This window comes from Opisthocomus hoazin, chromosome 6, assembly GCF_030867145.1.
Source record: "Opisthocomus hoazin isolate bOpiHoa1 chromosome 6, bOpiHoa1.hap1, whole genome shotgun sequence".
Taxonomy (NCBI): Eukaryota; Metazoa; Chordata; class Aves; order Opisthocomiformes; family Opisthocomidae; genus Opisthocomus; species Opisthocomus hoazin.
Window position 1 is genome coordinate 79,295,846 of NC_134419.1, and position 23,992 is coordinate 79,319,837.

Below are 23,992 nucleotides of genomic sequence, written 5' to 3' on the forward strand. Positions count from 1 at the left end.
TTCAGATCACGCTCCTCACTTCCTCGGTGGGACCCAAGGCTGCGAGGGGCAGGGAAGCGGCATCCACAAACCGCAGCCTGCCAAACGCCCTCCCGTCACAGGGCCGGATACCCACCAGCCGGAGGGAAACCGAGCAACCGCTCGCCGCTCGCCTCGTCCCACCGCCACCGGCCACTGCCGGGCCCGGCCCGCCCCAAGATGGCGGCCGCTTCCCCGCCGGGCCCGCGCAGCCACGGCGCCTGCGCGGGCGGGCGGCGCATGCGCTAAAGGGCGCGGCTGCTGCGGCGCCTGCGCGGGCCCGCCCCCACGTGACCCGGCGCCTCTCCACCCCCGCCTTCCTGCGGCGGCCGGGCCATGGCGGCGGGGGAGGTGGGGACGGCGGTGTCCGCCGAGCAGTTCCAGCAGCTGCTGCGGCAGAAGGACGGGTGAGGCGGGAGGGACCGGGCGCGGCGCTGAGGGAGCGGGGCCCGCCGCCGCACAGGCCCCGCGCCGGCCTGACTGGAGGGGCTTGCGGCCTTCCCGGAGGGAGCGCGGCCTTCCCGGCGCGTCAGGCCCTGGGGGGAGGAAAAGGGTCCCTTGGGGTTTGTCCCGGTCTCCCCCGCAGCGCGGCTCCGCGGGCGCCTGGCGCGGCTGGCTCCGTGCAGGGCCGGTGTCCCCTGAGGGGAGCGGGCCCGGCGCTGCCTCAGAGCTGGGTGAAACCTCCTTGGGGGGGAAATTGGAAGAAAACAAACCCATGGGCTGGGGAGGGAGCTTGGGGTCTGCTCCTTGGCGGAGCGTTCTTTAAGCGTCCGTTCCCCCGGGCACAGCTGGTGAGTGTCTGGGAGAGCTCCGGCACTCGGCCGGGGACTGCTGCGGCTGCCAGGCCTTCTGCAGGGGACGGGAAGCCTGAGCGGGCAGATTGGCAGGGAAATGGTGCCAAACAGTGCTGTCCTGCAACCCGAGGATTTTCCTCTTCTCCTGAGCGCGAAGGTGTCAGCAAAACAATTACTGTGCAGCGTTTTCAATGAAAACAGCAGCATTAGGGTGTTTATTGAGAAACTAAGCTGTTCACAGAATCCCAGTATGGCGGGGGTTGGCAGGGCCCTCTGTGGGTCCCCCAGCCCAACCCCCTGCCCAAGCAGGGTCACCCAGAGCAGGCTGCACAGCACCGCGTCCAGGCGGGGCTGGAATATCTTCAGAGAAGGAGACTCTGTTCATGGCTCGTGCTCACCGGTTTTTCGTTAATGTGGTTTTGTGCTCTAATGACGAGTAACAGGGCTCTCCTTCCCCTGGTGTCTCCTCACGGATGCCGCTTCTCTGGAGCCGCTGGGCTCTTGGTCTGGTGCTGGAAGTCCTGGACACTGCTGCTCTGGGGCAGAGCTCTGTGCACACGTTTTGCATTTGTAGGAAAGAGTTGCAGTAACTGCTACGGTAATTAAAGATGAAGAGGTACTCAGGTGCCTTACTGAAGAGAAACAGGTGTGGTTATGAGATTTGCTTGTTTGGCTTGTTGAATCAAAGGTGTAGTAACTACTACTAGATCTTTTAATCCCCTGTCTGAGTGTGTATTTAACTAGGTTGTGTAGGGTACATTAGAATAAGGTGCTGTGTTAAAAGCATTTCCGTGTCATTTAACTGCTGTGTTAGCAAGTGGCCTTTAGATTAATAAGGAGAGAAAGCTGATTAAATGAGTGGTTTAAAAACTACCACTATCACATTCTTAAAGACCACGAAAGGAAACTGGAAAAGTTTTGATTATGGGAGGAAGAAACTAGATTCTTCGAAACTTGCTGCGTGACTTTCAGTTTTCTTTTCTGGAATTATTCTCCCATGGAATTGTTGTGTGGGGACATCCCAGACGAAAGGCACACTCTCGCACTCGCTGAGATGTGTTGAAAGGAAAATGGCTTCAGGAACAAATACGATATTTTTAAGTTATTTTCAAAAAAACTCTCAATAATTCTTTTATTCCCTTTGTCCGCAGAACATGATTCAGTTTTCTCCTTAAAGAACTTGTTTAGTTTGTGGTTATTTTGTCCTGTGATGAATTGGTGGTAATGTTAACTCTTTTCCTCTGCTTAATTTCAAAATATTTGGCTTTGTTTTTTGTTACAGTTAAGAAACCAAACAAACCTGCACTCCTGGAGCATAAGAAATCCCTCAAACCATAGATTTTTTTTTTTTTTTGTGATATCCCCATTTCTAGATGGTGGTAGAACTTAAAAAAATACACATTGGCTGACTTAAGGTACCATCTCTGTTTAGATTATCAAGTGAATGTGAAAATTCATGGTGTTAAAAAAAAGTAGTTTTAAACATTTGCTTAATAAAGTGGGAAACGAGAAGGTTTCTTCAAGGAAGTATTTGTCTCTTGAAAGATAAAGCTTAAGACAAAAAAAATATGCTGAATTTTTAAGGCTAGGCCCAATGCTATTTTACTGCTAATTTTTTTTTTCAAATGGACTTCTGATTTTTTCCAAACTAGTAGAATTAGCACTAAGCAGCTGCAACTGCCAGCATTTTATGTTGACACTTAATTTCATAGGAGTTCTTGTTTCAGAAAATTAATCTTTCTGACATCAGGTTATTAGTAAGCTTTGTGTTGTGGAATAAGTGTAAATTTCGAGGTTTTATTTTTTGCAAAGTACATCTAGATTTTTATGGTTGTAAAAGATGAACTGAGCCACTGTCTTGAAAATTATTGAATCACTTCTGTTATTGCTCTGTAATCTATTGTTTTACTTAGAGTGTGTTTGGGAAGAGTCAGTTTATAAAACCAAGTAACTTGAGTTGCCTGTCAGAAGGATTATAAGTACTTACAAATTGTTTGTTTCTTGGACCAAAAGGAGGGTGACCTATGCAGTAATGATCTTCTGGATATCTCTATCAGAGAATGTCTTGCTAGTTTGGTTCTACAATTGATAGACTCTCTGCTTTAAAGGTATACTTTGTGAGTCTGTCTTGGCCTTTTTTATTCTTCTACTATGCGATAGAAACAAGACTATGGGCTGTTTTGTTTCTCTACAGAAAACGTGTGATGTGTCCTTCTGATTTCTCTTACGCCACGAAAGTTTAAAAGAAGTCATATTAAAGAAAGTTAGTTTTATTTTTGGGTCCACAGCTTTTCCTCAAAAATATGAAATGATACTGGAGGAGAAACTTTGGGACTTGTCATAAGCTTTTTTGTTAACAATCCTCTTTCATAGATAATAGTAGGATTTTTAGAAATATCTTGGCTGAATGTAAGACATACTTTGTTTAGAGTCACTTAAGTGCTTCAGTTGCTAACTGTCTCTATTTTCTTCCTTTCTTAATGTTTTGAATTACTCTTGCTATTGTTCAAGTTTAATTTAAACTGCTCAGGTACCAAGAGGGTAGTCTAATGTCAAAATTAGATGTTTTCTGTGAATGAATTTGTCAAAAAAACCCCAAACCCAACCCAAAACCCTTGGTGCAGAATAGTTTGAAGTACGTTCTTCGTGAAGGTAAAGATAAGTGCATTGCAGCTGTATGTTGGTAAGGAACGAATGGCTCTGATGGCATGAGGATTAAATAACCGTGTGATTATTCCTCCTCTGCTTGTCGTGAGCTGACATTTGCGTGATGTGTCCTGCTATGCAAACTAAATTAAATTGAGCTCTTGTGAAATGCTTCTTGGTAGCAGGGGAAGGGAATGCATTCCTGCCTTCAGTCAATGGAAGGAAAGTGCATCAAGTTAGTTATTAGGGCTTTGGCCTGATGCGTACCCACTAGACTACTTTTATGTTCTTTGTGCTCCTTTTTTCCACTACTTGTTTTTAGCCAGTGGAAGTATTCGCTTGTCCTACCTGTAGTCTAACAGATGTAAAAATCATTTTACAAAAATCAGGCGTAATACAGTTGCAATGACAGCTTGACAGCTTCATTCTCTGTAAAAGCTGTAGTAGATCTAAGTAGATTAGACTGTTTTATCATAAAACTTGATTTTTTTAAAAAAATATATATTTTTGTTCAACCTCGATCTGTTTTTAACAACTCCTCTGAGCTCTTAACTGTGTCAGTAAACAGTGCATATGTTAAGAATGGTATTGGAGGAAGTCTCAAAATTGGTATTTCACATGAAGGATGTGATGAGCAAATATAGGAAAACCAGTCCTGGAGCAAAGCTCTCGATAATTCTTTGCATCAGAGCTTGGTCTTGTCTTCGGAAATATTGAGCTGCTGCTGCTTTTTTAATTTTAAAATCTTCTGTCTGTTGTGCCTGGGTATTCTCATCTATAAAAAAGTCTCCCAACCTACCTAATTATTTTCACCTCATTACTTTGTGGCAAAAAATGTTGGTTGCAGCATGGGGACAGCGCTTGCAAGTGCTTGTCCCTGTTGGCTCTGAAGTCTTAATTAGAATGTGTCTGTGCGAGCTGACAGCTGTAGTACCATGCAGAAGGACAGACCTGCTGTGAGGGCAGGTGAAGCTCCTGCGTCAGCTACCTGTGCTGTAATCTGCCTGTGGCTGGGCTCTGCAAAGAGCAGGGCTGTCACACTTCAACTGCTGAAACAGAGCTTAGCAGTTAAGGTTTTATTCTGAGGTTTCTCAAGAAATCCAAAAAAAAAAAAAAAAAAAAGGGAAAAAAAAGACTATCCTATTATATGTCTACTAAAATGTTCTAGAATTGCTTTGGAAAATCAAGTTTATGAATTTTAAAGTTCTGTGTCTGAATTGAGTTTAGCGCTGTATTCAGAATATGTGGTCAAATAACACAGCTGTGAAGTGTTCCAATATGAACGTTGTGCTGCCTGCCTAGCTATTAAAATTTATATTGAACTGCCATTAATTACTAATGTAAGACACTAGATGGCTTTTATAGTATGGTTGACTTGATTTCTTATCTCTAAGTAGATGAGAAGTAGTACGTTATATGTCTTTTGTTCTTTACCTCCTATTATCTAGTGGTTTTGACTTCCACAAACCTGGAAAACAGAATTGGAAATGAAGTACAAGTATCTTGTCACTGTTGTCATCAAGTGTGTTTGTTTAAGCTCGTAAGAACTACTTCGTGGTACCCGATTTGATGGGATTTCTGTTCACATGTGTGACTTCTTAACTTTAAATGCTGTGTATAATCAATACCAAACATTCAAGGAAACAGTATTGAAGCTGGAAGAGGAATAAGAAGTTGAAGCTAATAAAAGCAGAAAATTAAATAAATTAATTAAATACTGTATTTTTAGAAAAGTCCCAGTAGACTTGGAAAGTTGCTACCTTCTTTCCTGGAGAAGTAGTAAAGAGGCAGTAGTGGCACTGAGAGGACAAAAGCAGTGGTGCAGCCTCTGGCGTGAAGCTGCTGAGCTCTGGAGCTCCCAGAGCTTCTGGAGGCAGAAAGCTCACCTGGGGAGAGATGCAGGATGCCCACGAGCGATTCTGAGTGCTTGGCCTACAGGCGCTTCAAAGTCTGCTCACATGTATGGCTTGGTCTTTGGTGTTTCTGCTTGTTCTTCTTCCTGTCTGACGTTCATATGGAGTGAGCTTTTACTGTCAAAGCACAGGAGGATGTTTTTATTTGTGTTGCATTACCTGAACAGTGCTCATTGGCTTTTGGAATTTTCCTGAAAAAGCATTGAAGTCCTCCTCTGTGCGAGTCATAGAAAATGTTCCCCGTTTCACTTGTTTGATTTTCTTTTTCTCAGGAATATGGTGTGGGTAGTGGGGTTTTGGGGGGATAATGTTTGTTTGTTTTCTGGGCTTTTGTTTTTTTGGCGTGGTATATCAAACTTTTATATTGCATGATTGTTTTTTAAAAATAAATGCTGTTACATTTTTTGTTTCTGTTTTTAATAGGTCCCTTGTAGTTGTCCACTTTTGGGCGCCATGGGCTCCTCAGTGTGCTCAAATGAACGAGGTTATGGCGGCACTAGCAAAGGAACATACACAGGTTACATTTGTGAAGGTAAGTCAGGCAGTTGGGCTGGTTTTAAACAGAGGAGATTCTTATTACAAAGTATGAGTAAAGTATTACAAAATACTGATGGTGTTGTTCTTGAAGTTCATTTATGGCTTCAGATTTAAGGATGCGAGTTGAACATACACAAGAGATGCATCAAAAATCTGTGGGATGAAAGCTCTAGGTTCATCATTCCAAACTTGGTATTGCAAGCTTAAATAACACCTTCATTTTATCATGCTGTTTAAAGGAAAAAAAAAATCAGTCTGCTAAGAGACAATGAAGAATATTTTTTTGCTAGCTTCTCTACCTAACAAATAGGCTTTTAAAATTTCTCTGTGCCTGCAATGTCTCAGTCCTTCTGTTCTGTAGATAGCCATATTTTTAAAGCACAGTTTTTTTATCCCTGGAATTGAGCTTAATTTGCCAACACTGTTCTGTTCAAGTGTGCTGGAGATTTTATTTGTTCCCGTAAGTTATCGGTTAGCTGAAGAGATCTTGGACTTTGTAACGATTTTCTGTCTGATACTAAAGATGAACAGTAACCTTCATGAAGATTAAAGGAAGGTAAATTGAAGTCTGTGCAACACTGTCACTCTAAGATGACAGTGGTATAAACACAGAGGAGATGCTGTTTTTTTGTGAGATTGTCTGCACATTCTGGTAAGAGAACCAATGTGGAGGGAAAAATGAATGCACTTCATCAGCATGCTGTTCGTTTTAAAACAACTTTCTCTTGTTAATGAGACACTTGTGTGATTATGAGGGCAGGGAGTAATGGTGCAGCCAGCTGTGTGTGAGTATTTTAATTTGATTTCTTACAGCCTTTAGGTTTTGTGGGTTGTTTTAATGATTCCTCTCTCAGCTGGTATTTCTCCCTGTAAAGCAGAAGGACAGAACTATTTTAATGGTAGTATTTTATTGTAGAGCTCCCAAAGACTAATTTTCAACATTTTGAAATTTCAAGATGCTTAAATTTATACAGAGTTGCTGTAGCTTTTAGTAGGCCCAAGAAAGTTTGCAAACTCTGTTGCCTCTATATTATTCATATTCATGTATTATTTATTTATAACCCTTATTACTCAGCTGTAATTTATTTTTTAATAACAAAGCTCCAAAGTGATCTAGTGTTGCAAAACTAAAGATAATGGCGCACACCCCCCCTGCACTCCCTCCCCCCTCATATTACTGGCGTACTTGTTTTAGAGAAAATAAGCTGCTGAAAGATGTGGGTGAATTTTCTTGAAATGTTTTTTGGGGAGGGGCTCCTCGTGGGAAGTGTGTTTGATTTTTGGAAGCTCTTTGTGAGATTTTGGTTTGTATTCCAGAATAGCCAGAGACGGCCTTTTAATTGGCGAGAACCTGTTAACTTGCCAGATGATTACAGATGACTGAGCAGGAGTAGGGTACTGCCTTGCAAATCAAACAGTTGCATTCTAGAACAGAGCTAAGTAATAATGATATGAACTTCAAAATGGTCAATAAATCTTGGAAGCCTTTCTAAACGCAGTTTCTCGTTGTAGTTATTGTATAGGTGAACTCTTAAGTTCCTTGGCTTGGTTAAAGTGTGCCCATATCCAGAAACAGTTAGAAACAACTTTTTTGGAAAGTTGTACCGATAAGAGCAAGTTACTGAAATAGGAAATTAAATCTGTTCTGTGTGTGTGAACCTGACCAGAGTGGAACGTAAATATCCAAGTAGGAAATTTTACTGGAAAAGAAAATTATAGGCAGAAGTCATTTAATCATTTGCCACTTGAAAGAGACTAGGTAATTGGAATCTATTTACAGTTTTCAAGTTACAGCTTTAGTTTCTCAGCTAATCCTGTTGGAGCATTGATTTACAGAAATAGAGGTGAAGGCTGGACTCTCACTTTTGGCTTACTCTGCCGGGTTGCTTCTGTATTTAGTGAATTCGCTAAGAGCCTGTATAGTGGGAGCAAAGCAAAACATGCTGTAATACTAAAATATTCAGAGGTTTACCATGTTTTGATTAATAGTGAGAACAATCCAAGTAGTTTCTAAAATGCATAAGGATGGATGGGGCGGGCAGGAACCAGTGGTTAAGTAGTTCTCTGGATACTTGTCCATGAAGTGTCACTGTGGTTTGTGGAATAAGAATTTGAAAGGCTTTTTCTTCTGTACACTGGATTGCAGGTTTTTGTTTGAAACATTTAGAGCTATTACTGCTTTTAACCATTAACCCTGCAGCTGTCACAGAGCTAGTGTTTTAAGCTTGTGCTAGGTAGTACTAGATCTTCTGTCACTCAAGTAAGCTTTTAGCCTATGCACAGAAAATCATGAATTTGAGTTAATTAGAAAATACATTTTCTTGGCAAATTACTACGTTATATAATTTTAAGGTACACATTTGAATGCTGAAGAAAATTAGGACCAATAATCTCAACAACCTTGCCACTCAATGCTCAGTAGCCTTGCAAGAGTTAAAAATAAAATTTAGTAGACATCAATAGCTTATTGAAGAAACACTCCTTTTTTTCCTTCATAATTTGCAGGAGGCTGCAAGTGTCAGTCATGATGTACTGCCCCTTGAAATTAGTCAATAGAGCAAACAGCAAGAATTGCTGTGGGCAGAAAATAAGCACTGTAATCATGACATAACTGGGGTCAGTGATTTATGGATTTCAATATAGTAGTAGCTGCATATGATTGAAAATTTACTAGGTCACTAGTGCACCAAAAATTTTATTCGTAGCCTCCGGGCATCTTTTGAAATGTGCAACAAAATAAAAACCTCTGAACCTGTTTTGACACTGTGTAGGCTCAGTGGATGACACGCCAACCCAGTGAGTCTCATTTAAATGCAAATGTGTCACAAACTTCTGCAGCAAATCCTTTTTAAATGTATAAAATGCCTAGAAGAACATTCTAGACAGGATTGACATCCGCAGTCAAACTTTAAAGAAGATTATGAAAATAATCTTTTTTGTTTTGTTTTTTTGTTTCTTTAGCTGGAAGCTGAAGCTGTGCCTGAAGTATCTGAAAAATATGGAATTAGTTCTGTTCCGACATTCTTATTCTTTAAGGTAAGAGAAAATGGATTCCATGTGGACTCTTAATATGTATACTTCTTTAATACTGCTACCAGAAGAGCAGAAACTTAAGAACTTTCTCAGTGAAGAAATGCTTATGTATCTGACTTAAGTCTGTCTTGTGGAACCTAAAAAAATAGGTAGAAATGCTTCTTACACTGTATACGTAATATTTCAGAGCTTCCTTAATTGCTTTGGGATTCTTACATAGCTCTTTTAGTTGCCGTACCTTGTACTGGGTCAAAAATTTATCTAGCTATAGTTCTACAACATGGCAAAAACCCAAGTAAATAATATTTTGGTAGAATCACAGAATAGTAGGGGTTGGCAGGGCCCTCTGTGGGTCATCTAGTCCAACCCCCTGCCCAAGCAGGGTCACCCAGAGCAGGCTGCACAGGACCTTGTCCAGGCGGGTCTTGAATATCTCCAGAGAAGGAGACTCCACAACCTCCCTGGGCAGCCTGGGCCAGGGCTCCGTCACCCTCAGAGGGAAGAAGTTCTTCCTCATGTTCAGACGGAACTTCCTGTGCCTCAGTTTGTGCCCATTGCCCCTTGTCCTGTCACTGGGCACCACTGAAAAGAGCTTGGCCCCATCCTCCTGACCCCCACCCTGCAGATATTTGTAAGCATTTATTAGGTCCCCTCTCAGCCTTCTCTTCTCCAGGCTGAACAAGCCCAGCTCCCTCAGCCTCTCCTCGTAGCAGAGATGCTCCAGTCCCCTCATCATCCTCGTAGCCCTCCGCTGGACTCTCTCCAGTAGCTCCTCATCTTTCTTGAACTGGGGAGCCCAGAACTGGACACAGTACTCCAGATGAGGCCTCACCAGGGCAGTGTAGAGGGGAAGGAGAACCTCCCTTGTCCTGCTGGCCACACTAAGAAAAGACAGGCCTGTTTGGAACACGTTTGCTTGTGATAATAGAACTCAGAATATTTTAATAAATTCTTCTAATAGCAGCTTAGCTAACATTAACAGTAACCAGCAGACAGAATGGTAGGAGTCTTGGAACTAAAGTCTGGCCAAAAGATCAATACCCTAATCCACCCTGCATCTGAAAATCTATATGCGGTGGTTTTACTATTCTTTTTATTACAGTACAAGTTCTGAATTTAATCCTTTAACATGAGCCTGTGCTTTGGTTTCCGCAGAATTCTCAGAAAGTTGACAGACTAGATGGTGCACATGCCCCAGAGCTGACCAAAAAAGTGCAGCGCCACGCGTCCAGCAGCTCCGTTTCTGTTGGCTCCAACGACAGTGCGAAAGAAGATCTTCATGCGCGCCTAAAGAAGCTCATCAGTGCTGCCCCGTGCATGCTGTTCATGAAAGGGTCTCCAAAAGAACCTCGCTGTGGTAAGCGCTTTCGGAAGGTCGTGTTCAGTGTGGCAGTGCTTGCTTTGGGCTAGCTGTCAGGTTTACAGGGTTTGGGAGAGGTATGTCACAACAGCGTCTTGTACACCCAGAAGTATTAGTGAAAGTATTCTCATCTTGCTTATATGCAGCTAGAGAATTGCTGTTCCCTCAGTTAAATTTTGGAAATGGAATCACAGAGATTAGGGGCTTTCTAAAGAATATTGATGTGCAATGTTGTCCTTGAACCTAGGATGCTTTTTCTGAGGTAGCTTGACGTTTATTCCTGGTGTATTTTGTGCATCAAGTTGCACACGCTGATAATGTAAAATAGTCTGAAGAGAATGTTTTAATTCGAAGAACAAGAAGAATTGACTAACATCTGGGATTACTGTTGCCATGTGGAAAAAGAAAATAAAACTATCCAAACTGATAAAATTGAAAAACCAGTAGCATGGTTCTGCCACAGTGGAAATGCCTTTTCTTAAACCTAGTTCTCTTAACCCTTGCTCGCTGTTTAGTGTGTTTGGTTCCTAGCTAAGGAGAAGTGTTGATCTATGTGGAAAGCATATGAGGAAATGTAAAAACCCAAAATTTTTTAAGTTCTGTGAAGCTGCCATCCTTCTGTTCACGCGGTCTCAAGAAGTTGCACGGCAGAAATGATTTTGTAGGGCCTTCTGTGGTGAGCTGCAGGAGGTAAACAGAAGAGTAACACTGACGTAGGATGGGGATTGCTTGACCCAACAGCGCCCTTGGCAGCTCTTGTTTGGTTATGACTCCCTCTTGTTCTGGTGTAGCTCTGGGGCATCGTTCTGGCCATTAACAACACAACTCTTGGAGTGTAACCCTGGCTTGCCTTTGAGGTTTGTCATTGTCAGACAGCTTCTAACCCACTAGTCTCTTTCTACTGATATCTTACAGAAAAGAACGTTTAGCTGCCAGTTTCTGTGCTGGTTGATCATACACACTTTGTCCCATGTTCTCATCCCATTTTACAATGTGCTTTTTCATATGTTTCTGTAAAAGGGTTATAGAAGTATGAGGGGAAGTGCAAGATTCTGTATGTACTGAGGCTTCCCACACGGTGTTGGGCTTCTACTGTGTTCATATCTTCACGCCCTTTTTTCTCCTCCTTAGGGCTGCTGTTTCATTTCGATGTGTTAATAGGTTCCAGAATCACTTCAGTAGAGGCACTTTCAGAAATAACTGCAGATATCAGAACTTTCACGTTCATTGGGCTGTTGTGTACTAGCTTGGGATTCTAGCAGTTTGTGCGTAGGCATCTGCTCCTGTGAACAGGTGATGAAGTTCCATCTATTTATGTATAGATAATTCTGTATTTGTATTATGTAACGATACGGTTATAGGTATGTGAAAGTTACATGTAGTCATAGGAATCCATATAATTTTGTAGGAATAGGAATTGTCTTATTCTGAAGTAGACTCGTGGAGTGCAGCCGTTGATAGGTACTGTCATACCCGTATGCAATAGAGGTGGGTCTCCCCTGGGCTGCTTGTGAGCCCAGGTTCTTCATTACACCCGAGTCAGCCTCTGCCTCGGCATCCTCAGCTGATGGCACGGCCACACCATTTCTCCTCTGGATTCCTGGGGGAGCTCAGTAGAGAGCTGGCTTTCCACAGGGCATTGAGCGGAATGCTAGGCAGGTGTTAAAGTTGTGCAGAGAAGAGACCTTTTGCCATTCTTCATGTGTTTGAATTTTTGAGGGAGAGAATTGTGAGACTATTTAAAAAAATAAAAACAAACCAACAAACACCACAAACCCTCCCCCCCCAACACAAAACACAAACCAAAAAAGATGTTGAGGCATCAAGGTTAAAGACAGAATCGTAGAAACATAGGCTGGAAAAGACCTCTAAGATCATCAAGTCCAACCATCTGCCCAACACCACCATGCTTACTAAATCATATCCTGAAGTGCCACATCTACATTTTTGAACACCTGCAGGGATGGGGACTCCACCACCTCCCTGGGTAGCCTGGTCCAATGCCTGACTACTCTTTCAGCGAAGAAATTTTTCCTAATATCAAATCTGAACCTCCCCTGACACAACTTGAGGCCTTTGCCTCTCGTCCTATCACTAGTTACCTGGGAGAAGAGACCAACCCCCACCTCACTACAACCTCCTTTCAGGTAGCTGTAGAGATCTCTAAGGTCTCCCCTCAGCCTCCTCCAGATTGGACAGCCCCAGCTCCCTCAGCTGCTTCTCAGCAGACTTGTTCTCCAGACTGCTCACCAGTCTCATTGCCCTTCTCTGGGCACGCTCCAGCCCCTCAACGTCCTGCTTGTAGTGAGGGGCCCAAAACTGAACACGGCACTCGAGGTGCTGCCTCACCAGTGCCGAGTACAGGGGCACGATCCCCTCCCTACTCCTGCTGGCCACACCATACCTGCTCCAAGCCAGGATGGTGTTGGCCTTCTTGGCCACCTGGGCACACTGCTGGCTCCTGTTCAGCCGGCTGTTGACCAGCACGCCCAGGTCCTTTTCCGCTGGGCAGCTCTCCAGCCACTCTTCCCCAGGCGTGTGGCGTTGCGTGGGGTTGTTGTGACCCAGGTGCAGGACCCGGCACTTGGCCCTGTTGAACCTCATACAGTTGGCCTTCCTCAATGGATCCAGCCTGTCCAGATCCCTCTGCAGAGCCTTCCTACCCTCAAGCAGAGCGACGCTTCCACCCCTCTTGGTGTCATCTGCAAACTTGCTGAGGGAGCACTCAATCCCCTCATCCAGATCATTGATAAAGTTGTTAAACAAGAACGGACCCAGAACTGAGCCCTGGGGAACACCACTCGTGACCGGCTGCCAGCTGGATTTAACTCTGTTCACCACCACTCTCTGGGCTCAGCCATTCAGCCCATTCTTTATCCAGCGAAGAGTACACTCATCCAAACCATGGGCAACTGGTTTCTCCAGGAACATACTTTGTCATAAACTCAATATAGAAAACGACTTATTAAGAGTATAACTCAGGTTCATTTGCATGTCCAAATATGATAAAGTGGATTCTTCTTCAAGCTTTCAGTTCATACATATGATCCCTGGTACCCTATGAGAAATGCACAAGGGATACTCACCTAAATTGACGTGTATTAAAGTTGGAAGTATTAAAATGTGGTGCAACACTTTAAATCGTCTGCACACGGAGCTCTGAATTTTGCAGTTAAGTGCCGGGGCTGCGTTAGACTGCGATGACAGTTTCTGGCAGTAGTTGGGAGATGTTGGTGAGTTGGGTCCATTACACTTCCTAGAACAGCCAAAGTCTTTTTCAAGGTGAAGGTAATTTAACATTTTGTCAAAGATGATATAGAGCTGTTATAAAACTAGTAGGAGTAATAAAAATAGAATTTAATAAAAGGAGCCATGCTTGTTTAAGGGTGAAGATATCTTTGAATTGTATCTTTTTTGATACAAATACTAGACTTGCACTTGTCTTCAGTGCAGCTGGCAAGTAGAGGGAACTCTGTCCAGCAGTGTATTTTGGGATCTGCTTGTAGTTCATGCTGCCTTCATTGGAAAAGCCTGCCAAGCATAGTGTGAAGTAGGGTTTGTCCCCTCGGCTGTGTGTTTACTGGCAGTTGTATGTGGTTGCTACATATGTTGTATTATTTCAGCAGATTCATTTGTGGTAGTGTTTGTTTAATTGCTTCAGCAATGCTGTAATTTATTTAGGGTGTTTTTATTGGTGTAGAATGTGGAGTGGCATTTGTGATCATCTCGATAACTGCTTATAACATTTTATTACCAGTTTAATTATTCCTTGTAATGCATGTATGGCATTTCTTCAGGAATTCAACCAAAATCTTTTATTATGGAAGTAAAGCTGTTCTGGCACTTTATCCCTAAGCATAACACTTCCAGACTGCTACCATAACCCTTCAAAATGAAACACAACCAATCAATCTTTCTAGTTTGCATGTAATTGCCTACAGCTAAAATAAAGCTTCCCCCCCCACCCAGTTCCTTACAGTAGAAATGAGTTAATATATTGGTGATGGAATAACCATCAGCAGTCAGCCTTTAGCTGTTTACTAATGAACTCCCAGATGTATGAAAAATTTCGGAATCTATGTTTTACTGCAGGCTGTACATGAACTTAACACTTCAGGCACAGAAAGAAAAGCAACTTAGATGCCATACAGATAAACACTGCTACTTCGTATCTCAATAAATTGCAGATCATGAAAACTGCAGTAAAAATCCATATTTCAGAAACTAATAGGTGGTCTTGCAAGCTGAAATCAAAGGTTATTCTTCTATGGCACTTTGATTCTTTTTCCCATTTAAAGCTTCTTTATTTTTTGTTTCTTTATTAAAGCCTTTAAGCACTATCTCTTTTTTTTGTTTGTTTTTAATATTTGTATAGAGGTTTAGATTTGTCTGCACAGTATTTGTTGGAATTCTTTGAGGGAGTCGGTGGGATTGCAAGGGCATTTGAATCCAAAACAGAATGAGTTTGCAAAGATACAAACCAGACATTATTATCACATTGATTTATGGACAGATTCTCATGGATCCTTTTTGCAAACCACAGGATAGTGTTGTCTGGGAGGCTTCTACTTCCTTGGAAGGGATGTGCGTGAAGGCAGCAGTGGCAGGTGCTGAAATACTTTCGGATAAAGACCACGTGTTAGAAATGAAACAAAATTCCAATATCTTTCAGTGTGTTGCAGTGTACTTAGTGTTTTTTCCTGACTGGCATGCTTTTCATAGCAGAGCAAATAGGTGTAGGAGTTCAGTTGTAGCTGGAGGAAGAAATGATGGTGTAGAGAACGTGATGTGCAATTAGAGGAGTGAAAAGCAGGCTATTGAAGATGCTGTTACGGTCGTTGAGAAGCTTTTCTTCTTTATGAAAGTTAAATTAAGAAGAGCTGGAAGAGACAGAACAGGGGAGTGCATTTAACTTTGCTTTAATTGTGTGTTGGAGCGAGAGAGGCGCGTATGAAGGTTACTGCCTGGGTAGCTCTCTATTTAGAGAAGCACCAGACTTACCAGTCTGTCCATGTAATTTGATTTTGTAATGCCAGTAATAAATATGTCTTTTGCCCCTTGATAATACTTGAAGATATTGATAGAACAAAGAATAACACACTAGAGCTGTTTTGAACTTGGTATCTAAAAGAATTGCCTTTTTTAAGTGAATAAGGTTAAGTACAGAGATGGGAAGGCTTTGTGTAAAATTCTCTGTAATTCCTCTTTTTGTGTTTACAGGTTTCAGCAAACAAATGGTGGAGATATTGAACAAACATGGTATTTCATTTAGCAGTTTTGATATTTTTTCTGATGAAGAAGTTCGTCAGGGACTGAAAACGTATTCTAATTGGCCAACTTACCCGCAGTTGTATGTAGCTGGAGAGCTCATAGGTGGGCTTGATATTATCAAGGTAAGACACTGAGAAGTTCTTAATCTTGTTCGTTGTCAGAAGCACGTTTTTCTTGCTTTTTATATCTGATTCATCTTCTCCCCAATCTTCCTAGGAACTTGAGGCATCTGGAGAACTGGACACAGTCTGTCCGAAGGCACAGAAGTTGGAGGACAGGTGTGATATATTATGTTGTTATTTAAAGGGTGTCTGTTTTCAGGTTTTCTGTATATTCTTTTATATAGGGAGAAGCCTATAAATTCCTGACTTCAATAATTTAAAAATTCCTGACTATATAAATTCCATGACTCCAACAGATTTGCGTCAAGACTTTTTTTAATTACAGAACTCCTACAGTTGTTTAATATGTTCTGTTTTCTATACAGTAAGCATCACTTTATATAAAGCTATATTGTTGTATATCTGTTAAGCTATACTGTTCCAACAGGCTTCGCTTCTTGTATTTGTAGTTTGTTAATTTTTAATTACAGCAGGAATATATAGATTTCTTCTTGTCTCTCTTTTTAAGAATTTATTCTGTAAAGTTAACTGAGAAAATAATTTTTAAACATTAGTAGCTTTTGTTAGCTTTATTTGGCATAGTTTTCAAAACTACGATGTCACTGAAGAAAATACCTCGGCTTGCTTTCTGGTTTTTCTGGATTACTCATGTCCTACAGTTCCTGTTTTCTTTTACCTTGGCACCGTGAATATATGCTGCATCAGTAGGAAGCGTGTTGCTTCCTGAATCAGATGGAATATATAGAAGCCAATTTGCCCTCCTTTAACCTTCCCATTTGAAGATTCGCTCTTGTTTGAAATTCTGGCATGCCTCAGGTAGTCAGGCGCTCCAGATACCAGACAAGGCATTCTGTTTGAGAAGTCCCTGGTGGATGTAGCTATTTTCTAGTTTTTATGTGGATAGTGCCATTAAGAGGTGCAAAGTGGGAGTGGTTTACAGAGAAAGTGGCCTGTACCTTAAAGGCAAATACGTTAGCATAGATTCCCTCTTGTTGTCGGAGGATGGTAAGAGGGAGTTTTACAGTGCTCTAAATGTGACTGGTTCTGGTTCTTTTGCCTTCTAAGCCCAGCGGAGAAATAACTTAATGCAAGCTATTTCGATATGGTGATAAAGTATTACTTGCTGTCACAGTTGTGTATTTACTAATTCTTTTTTAATTTGTTCTCTGGCTGAGGTTTACCTTTTGTTACTCTAGAAGGGTAACTTGTAAATTGTTTCACCAAGACCACAAAAAACAATCATTCCATTTTGCAGGTTGGCATTTAATTATAGGTAAAGATGAGATTATCTCAGTATGGACTATTAAAAACTAATTTTAGAAAGCTTTCTTCAGTCTGTTCCTTCCTTTTTGCAAATTTACATAAGCTGCAGCTTTGCTGAATTTATACAGTTTTTTTTGCTTAGTCTTTTTTTTAAAGGGGAAAAAAGGTAATGTGAAATGTCCTCTGTTTACCGGGTGTGTTTTAATACGTGAAAATTGTTGGTATAGCTAAATGTCTCCCTGAAAGGGCAACAGCAGCATCTTTTGAACGGGAGTGTAAAGTTTGTAGCAATTGTATCAAATTCTGATGTAGGAGCAGCCTGAAGGCAGACTGGCTAAAAATTCACCTACGAGTCACAAGGAGCTTCTTACTGCCTAGTTTGTTCTTCATCATTTAGTAGACGTTTGCTTCTTTCTTAGCTGGGTTCTGTCTTCTGCCTGCTGGTGACAACCAGAAAGTTATTTTCCGTGACACAGATTAGTTTTTGTTTGTGGCCAGCCTCATACTTACCTTCTGAGCAGCTGAGATCCCTTTGACACTGCATCCACTCTATCCTAGGAGGTGGTTGTTTGAACATGCTACGACTTAATGAAATTAAGGAGTAGTAGAATCTATTTAATGCTGAGTCATGTTCTTTTACTCAGTGTGTGACCTCTTCCTATCAATTAACTGCCTGTTCTTGACTTGAAAATACCCTTGAAAATTGACTCTGGAAACCAGCTTGGTTTCACAAAACAGATCTGGCAGCTGGGGAACCAGCTCAGGTTACTGTAGCTCACCCTTGCTGTAGCTGTTAGTTTTGGCCTTGCTCTCTAACCTAGAGACAACTTGGTTGGAAAAATTCTTTTGAGATTTACAAGTGTAAACGCTGTAGCTCATCAACAAAACTTCATTTAGTTTTTTTTTTTGCAAAGACCCTGGATTCTCCAGCCTAGAATCTTCTTGCGTTGTGCGAGTCATGCAAAGCAACCTCTTACAGAAAATGATCTCCTGTTACGTGTTTTGTAGAGGGCAGTTTGCCCTTGGCAGGAAGCTTGGACAGGAGTCTTTGCTGATGTTTCCCATCAACTGTCACAGAAAACCTTTCTTAAAAGGAGAGGGGAAGAAGGGAAGTGTCTGAGGGTTGTCTGGGTCGACCAGAGGTGAACAGGGCACACTGGGGCAAACCAGACCAATTCCTGGCTTTCGGTAGTGGATAGTCCTTCGTCTTAAGTTCATAGATCTTATGACTGATGGACAGTAGGACTGCAAAAGACATTCTGTCATGGGGAATGAGTTATGCTAAGTGTTATATTCAACAAGTGAAAAAGCAATACGTCACTAAATACAGACACTGTATTTAAAATATTCTAGTATGATGTTTCTCCTTAAACTTGCTGCCGCTTGATAATTAGAGGTCAATCTAGAAAAGTAAATTGTTGCTCTAAAAGTAACAGGATGGTTCAAATTCATTCACTAGGGCTACTATAAGCAATTTAAATGAATAGAGTTGCTTACAATAATGCTTTAAATGGATTTGGTAAAGCTGTAAGTTGCTATCTTTCTACTTTTGTGTTTTGTTTTCCTGTCAAAACAGAGCTTGGGATAATAACTGAGCTGTTCTGTGTTTTTCTTTTTCGTGCCTTCTGTAGGCTTAAGATCTTGATAAATAAAGCTCCTGTGATGCTTTTTATGAAGGGAAGCAAACAGGTAAGATTAAGTGTTGCAGAATATATTATACTTAAACAGTTTTTAAACAGTGACAATTACCTTTTTTCCCTTGCTTTCTTTGCTTAATGAAAACTAATGGTGCTGGGAAGGTAGTTATTTGTCTTTTTATTTAGTGCTTCTGTAAGCCATAGAAGAGGAGTCACTGCTTTACCTGGTGGATATGTTTTGCTAAAATGCCGAGAGCAGTGTTACAGTGAAATCAAGGAATTTGATGCCTTGCAGTGATGTCTGTCAATTGATGTACAATTCAGGAATGCATGGAAGAACTGTGCATGTGCTTTTGGTCTTAGTTATTGATTGTCTTTGCAGATAATGGATTTTCTTCTAATATTCTGAGTGCTTGCTGCTGATGGCTGTCGTACTTGGGGTGTACCTGAGTGTTGCCCAGCGCTTTGTTTCTGGATGCGTGTTTCTTGAAGTCCCCTCTGTTCCTTTTTTTAATTTCTCTGATTTATTATGCTTTCACAACCGCATTGTAAAAAAGCTGCTAGATGTTTTTAAGGCCAAAGGATGATGCCACATACCATAGATGATCCACTCTTTTTCTCACATGCATGGAATGGTCTGAGCCTTGTGTCTTTAAGCTGCACTTAATTACCCTGCTTACTGAAATAAATATAGTGACTGAAGACAGACAGCTGCTTACAGTTAGGATTAAAATAATGACAAATAGCCAAAAGGTCAGTCTGTTGCTTTGTGTTGCATACTCGGAGTGACCAGGGGATGAATTGTTCCCTTCTGCACAGCAGGGCACTGCAATTCTTCCTGTCAATGCCTTGAATGGCACCGGACTCAGGCTTTGCATTGGAGTGGTGTACCCTAAACAGCAATTGCATTACTGATTGCGTGTTTTGAGCGTTGGTATTTTTTTAAAGGGACACAGAGGCAGGGGCCTGAGCTCGTTAAAGGCTTGTCTTTCCATGTCATTTTCTCATTTGTTCCCCGAGCTGTCTCTGTATTAACAACAGATACTTCCAAGAGCCTTACAGGCTGTCTTACTAAGCCATTCCGTAGCCACTGGAACCCTGTGGGTTGTGCTGACTCTCTGGAACAGCAGTGATGAGCTAGCTGGGCTTAGGTCTGCTAAACAGATGTGCTTCTATCTTATTTAAAACCTGTGTCTTGCCTGCAGAAAGCAGGAGTTTGGACAGGTTGCTTAACACGTTTTGATTTTGCTTGAGCTGCTGGTGAATGAAGTCAGCAACAGGAAGGCATAGTCTGGATTAAATATTCAGTGTCTAAAAATTGATGGGTGTTCTGTGTCCTTATGCTGTCAATATGAAGAGTTTGCAGTAGATACTTTCAATTATTAATTTCAGCTGGGAGTTGCTGTACGTGCAGCGTATTTATCAGTCCACCATAGATTGCTACTCTCCAGACTGCAATGGATAGCATATGTCTCCAAATAACACACTGTGATTTTACAAGGGCATAGAAGGCGTTTGTACCCATCATACCTATAGCTTTGGCTTTTTGAATGTTCAGAAAACAGTCAAGCCTGACTAGTTTTCAAGACAGTATTTCCACACCTGGAAAACAGATTCGCCTTGTATCATTGCAGACCACAACTGATGAAAGTGTTTAATATTCTCAACGTTTTCACTTATTTCAGCAGAGTATGTAAAGAAAGAGACATTGAGTACTCTTTAAAGCCCAAAGAGTATAAAGAAGAATGAAAAAGGGATTAGCAGTATTGCTCATCCAGTAAGGTCATCACGAGCAATAAATTGCTAATAACTGTAGTGTAGCTTGAGAACGTGGAATTTTGTGGATGAAGTATGGCGCATATACATGTTTTAACATACGTGTGTTTTGCATTCTAGATGGCAAAATGTGGATTCAGCAAGCAAATTATAGAAATCTTAAATGGTACTGGGTACGTAAGTGGATTCTTTTATTGAATTTGGGAAGTCACCGCTGTTTTAAAAACTGCATTTTATAAATAAAGAGTTTGGAAAATATTAGCGGAAGACTTCCCTAAACATAATTTTCTTTAAGAGTATTTTAAAGTATCTGTATGCAAAAGCCCGTGGTGTAAATCGCCACTATGCTCCTGTGATACCTAGCCAAATGTGGTATGTCGATATCACGCTGCTTCAGCACTACCACGTAGTAATTGTCTGTCTTAGATCAAGGAGTTTATTGCAACAGCAATTTTTCTCTTTTTTTGCTGTGATTGTTGACATGAAAGAAATCCTTCCCCTGTGATAAGCAGCTTGTCTGACGGAGGTCGCTCTTGATCCGTTTCCTGAATCTTGGAGCCTCATGTCATCTAGCCTCAGTTTTCCTCTTCAAAGCAGTGCTTTCTGGAGTGAGAGAGTAGGAGCATCTTCCTGTTGAATAAACTCTGGTTTCATTTGTACTGCTAGTTAGAGGTTAAGCAGTTGCCTTGATTACTAGATGTTAGAATGGGCTTTTTGAGATAACAGGTATATATCAGTATACAACTCGGGAACAAGTAGCAGTTACTGAAATCACTGTTCATTGTCACTGGCCCCAGTCCACACGCAGGAATCTACATCCTTGCTGGCTTTGAGGAGTGCCAGTCTTAGAATCCTGGGAACTGTGTACCAGGACTCATAGGTGAATCAACCAGAAACCACATTTACACAGGCATTTTTGTGTTTTTATGCAAATAGTATATGAAGATGGTGAAATAGCGGCAGCTGGTTGATCCCTTAATAAAACCCTCCAATGTATGTGTGCGTGTCTTTTTTTTTTTTTTTTTTCCTGTTTAAGCTAATGGTGAACGGGTTTACTTTGAACACATTTTGGCCAATTAGAGCCTAAGCTGCACGGCTTAATTTTTTTAGTGAGTTGTGCTGTCACCTGTGCATTAGAAGGAGTTTCCCATGAAACTCGATGTGTTTTACATTACAGTTCTTGGTGCATAAGGCATTGACTTTTTTCCCCCTCCTGTTACCTGTTAATTCCGAGTGATTTGGAAGCCAGCTTGTAAAAGTACCCATGTTGAATTTTTGAGAGTCTTACATTGCAAAACTCCACAGTAGATGATTTTCTTGTTTGTTGTTTGTTTTTTTTTTTTTCTTCTAGCATTGATTACGAGACATTTGACATACTGGAAGATGAAGAGGTAATTAAGCTTCTCCATCATTGATGGCGGAGGGCTGGACTAGATGACCCACAGAGGTCCCTTCCAACCCCTAACATTCTGTGATTTCATTGCTGCTTTTACTGAAGCTGAAGTTTACATTTATTTTTCTTAGGTGCGGCAGGGACTAAAAACCTATTCGAACTGGCCAACGTATCCTCAATTATATGTGAAAGGTGAACTTGTTGGAGGGCTGGACATTGTTAAGGTAGGAATGGGAGAATCTTGTTTGAGATGTAGATGGACCATTTGTTTAAAACTGTAGAAATGTTTTCTGCCCATCACATACAGAAATTCCTGTGTAGTGGCCCTAGATCCTGAAACTGAATAACTTGGTTGCTTTTACTGTGACTTTTATTAGCTGAACATGCAGTTGAAGGGAGCTCTAAATCTCTAACATTCTCATATGCCAAGATTTAGCAGTGAAATGTATTTTCTTGACAGTGGTCAGTTACTGTTACTGTAGAGACCATTCTTACCCCCTGGGTGCATTTTTTACAGGTTTCTCTTCCTCGTTTTACTTCTGACATTGCTTTTCTCAAATAATGTGGGCAAGGCATTTTTTTCCGAGCAGTCAGTCTCATTCCTGGAAGAAAGTAAGGTTTATTGTAGTTGTTTGAACAGACCCTGAAGCAACAAAAATAGATCTGCATCTCTTACTGTGGTTTTTGATTTTTGTAACAGAGCAGGCACAGTGTTCTAAACACCAAATACTCTTGAGCCCATTCTTGTCTGAATGTTTTATAGCCAATTCCTCAGACATTGTAACTCTTGGGAAAATACAATCAATAAATCTCATCTAGTTCTAAAAATACCAGTATTACTTAAATTATATAGATTACTTCAATTTTATTTATATAACAAGTGTGTGGGTTGTTTCAGTGATTGGTAAGTATAGTCCTGGGCATTGTGGAGATGCTGCAAAATACTTCTTTCTGGTATTTAAATGTAATTTGTCTGTTTGCATTGTTCGACTGTATTCAGTTCACACTGACTAGCTTGTATGGGCAGATGACTGTTGTCAGTATTTTAAAATACATTTTGTAATACAGCATAATACAAAGCAAAATTGAGACAGTTGTTTCTCTTGAGATGTGGAAAAAGAGTTATATACTCCACAACACGTTATTTTAAAACTATTCCCTGGTGTTGTCTAGCTCTTTAGAAAGTTAACAGCCTTACAATTTGAACTGAAATCATCAAGATAATACGGGCAAGCACCTCTTGCTTAGAACTCTTACAAATCTCTTCTTGTGGTGTTTGTTTTAATGTGTGGTAGTAACAAAGTATATCAGTGGATGGTCATTTTTTCATTTTGTAGGAGGCATTCTGGATGCTGTAAAATTTTGTGTATGCCTAAAATATATCTTGAATTACATCTAGAAGGAGATTGACCGGGGGATTTACCTGGTAAAATTGATAACAAGCGATTCTCTTGGAGGTGTGTCTTTTCACTAAAGAAGTTTTAAATAGAAACAAAACAGGATTTAAATACAACATGAAGAGCTTCAGCGTCCTGGTCAGGAGGGAGCTCTAGCAGGGTCAGCCAGTGCCTTCCTTGGACAGCCTCCTTGGCTTCTTACAGCGTGGTCACAAAATATACAGAGAGAATAACTGCTGTATGTGTTTCTTTGCAGGAACTGAAGGAAAGCGGTGAATTATTGCCTATCCTGAAGGGAGAAAATTAATGGAAAAGGACATCAATGGGAATAGAAGTACTTGGAACAATTATTCATTTATAGATTGTATTGGAGCAATATACAACTTAGCCTCGTGGAACCGATCAGGAGTAAATAAAGACAGCTTATGTACTCTGTGTATTTCACGAGACCGTGCTTCATGTGAAAGTGTGTTTCCACTGAAGATACAAAGATGTCAGGATCTTCAAATTCAATTAAAATATAATGCTAAAGAACTTGAGTTTGTTATTACCCTCTGTCTGTGTATTCATTGCATCTAGATGTTTAAGAATTGAGTAATGACACCACTATCCATTGCAGTACTGCACAGGACTAAATTGCATCTTTTTTTGGGCTCAGCTCTCATTAGGAAAATATTAATGGGTATACCTCTGTGGTGTGGAGCACAATAATTTTCTGTCCTTGTTAATAATTGTTTTCATGTCTACTGAGTGAGAAAAATACTATTGAAACCTCAATCCAGCACACCATTAGGAAGTTGTTATTAATGAGTTTCAGCTGTATACTATGCAT

General features: G+C 41.1%; 1 protein-coding gene across 1 annotated transcript; it reads left to right on the top strand.

The window, feature by feature from the left end:
* The first annotated feature begins 300 nt into the window (after window positions 1–300).
* GLRX3 (glutaredoxin 3) lies at window positions 301–23,694 on the top strand. Its single transcript, XM_075423940.1, has 11 exons — window positions 301–425; window positions 5,795–5,903; window positions 8,870–8,944; window positions 10,097–10,298; window positions 15,522–15,694; window positions 15,789–15,850; window positions 18,589–18,646; window positions 20,491–20,543; window positions 21,722–21,761; window positions 21,895–21,987; window positions 23,417–23,694. Exons 1-11 carry the CDS (start codon window positions 355–357, stop codon window positions 23,465–23,467), a joined length of 987 nt encoding a protein of 328 aa, XP_075280055.1. The 5' UTR covers window positions 301–354; the 3' UTR covers window positions 23,468–23,694.
* Window positions 23,695–23,992: the final 298 nt, after the last annotated feature.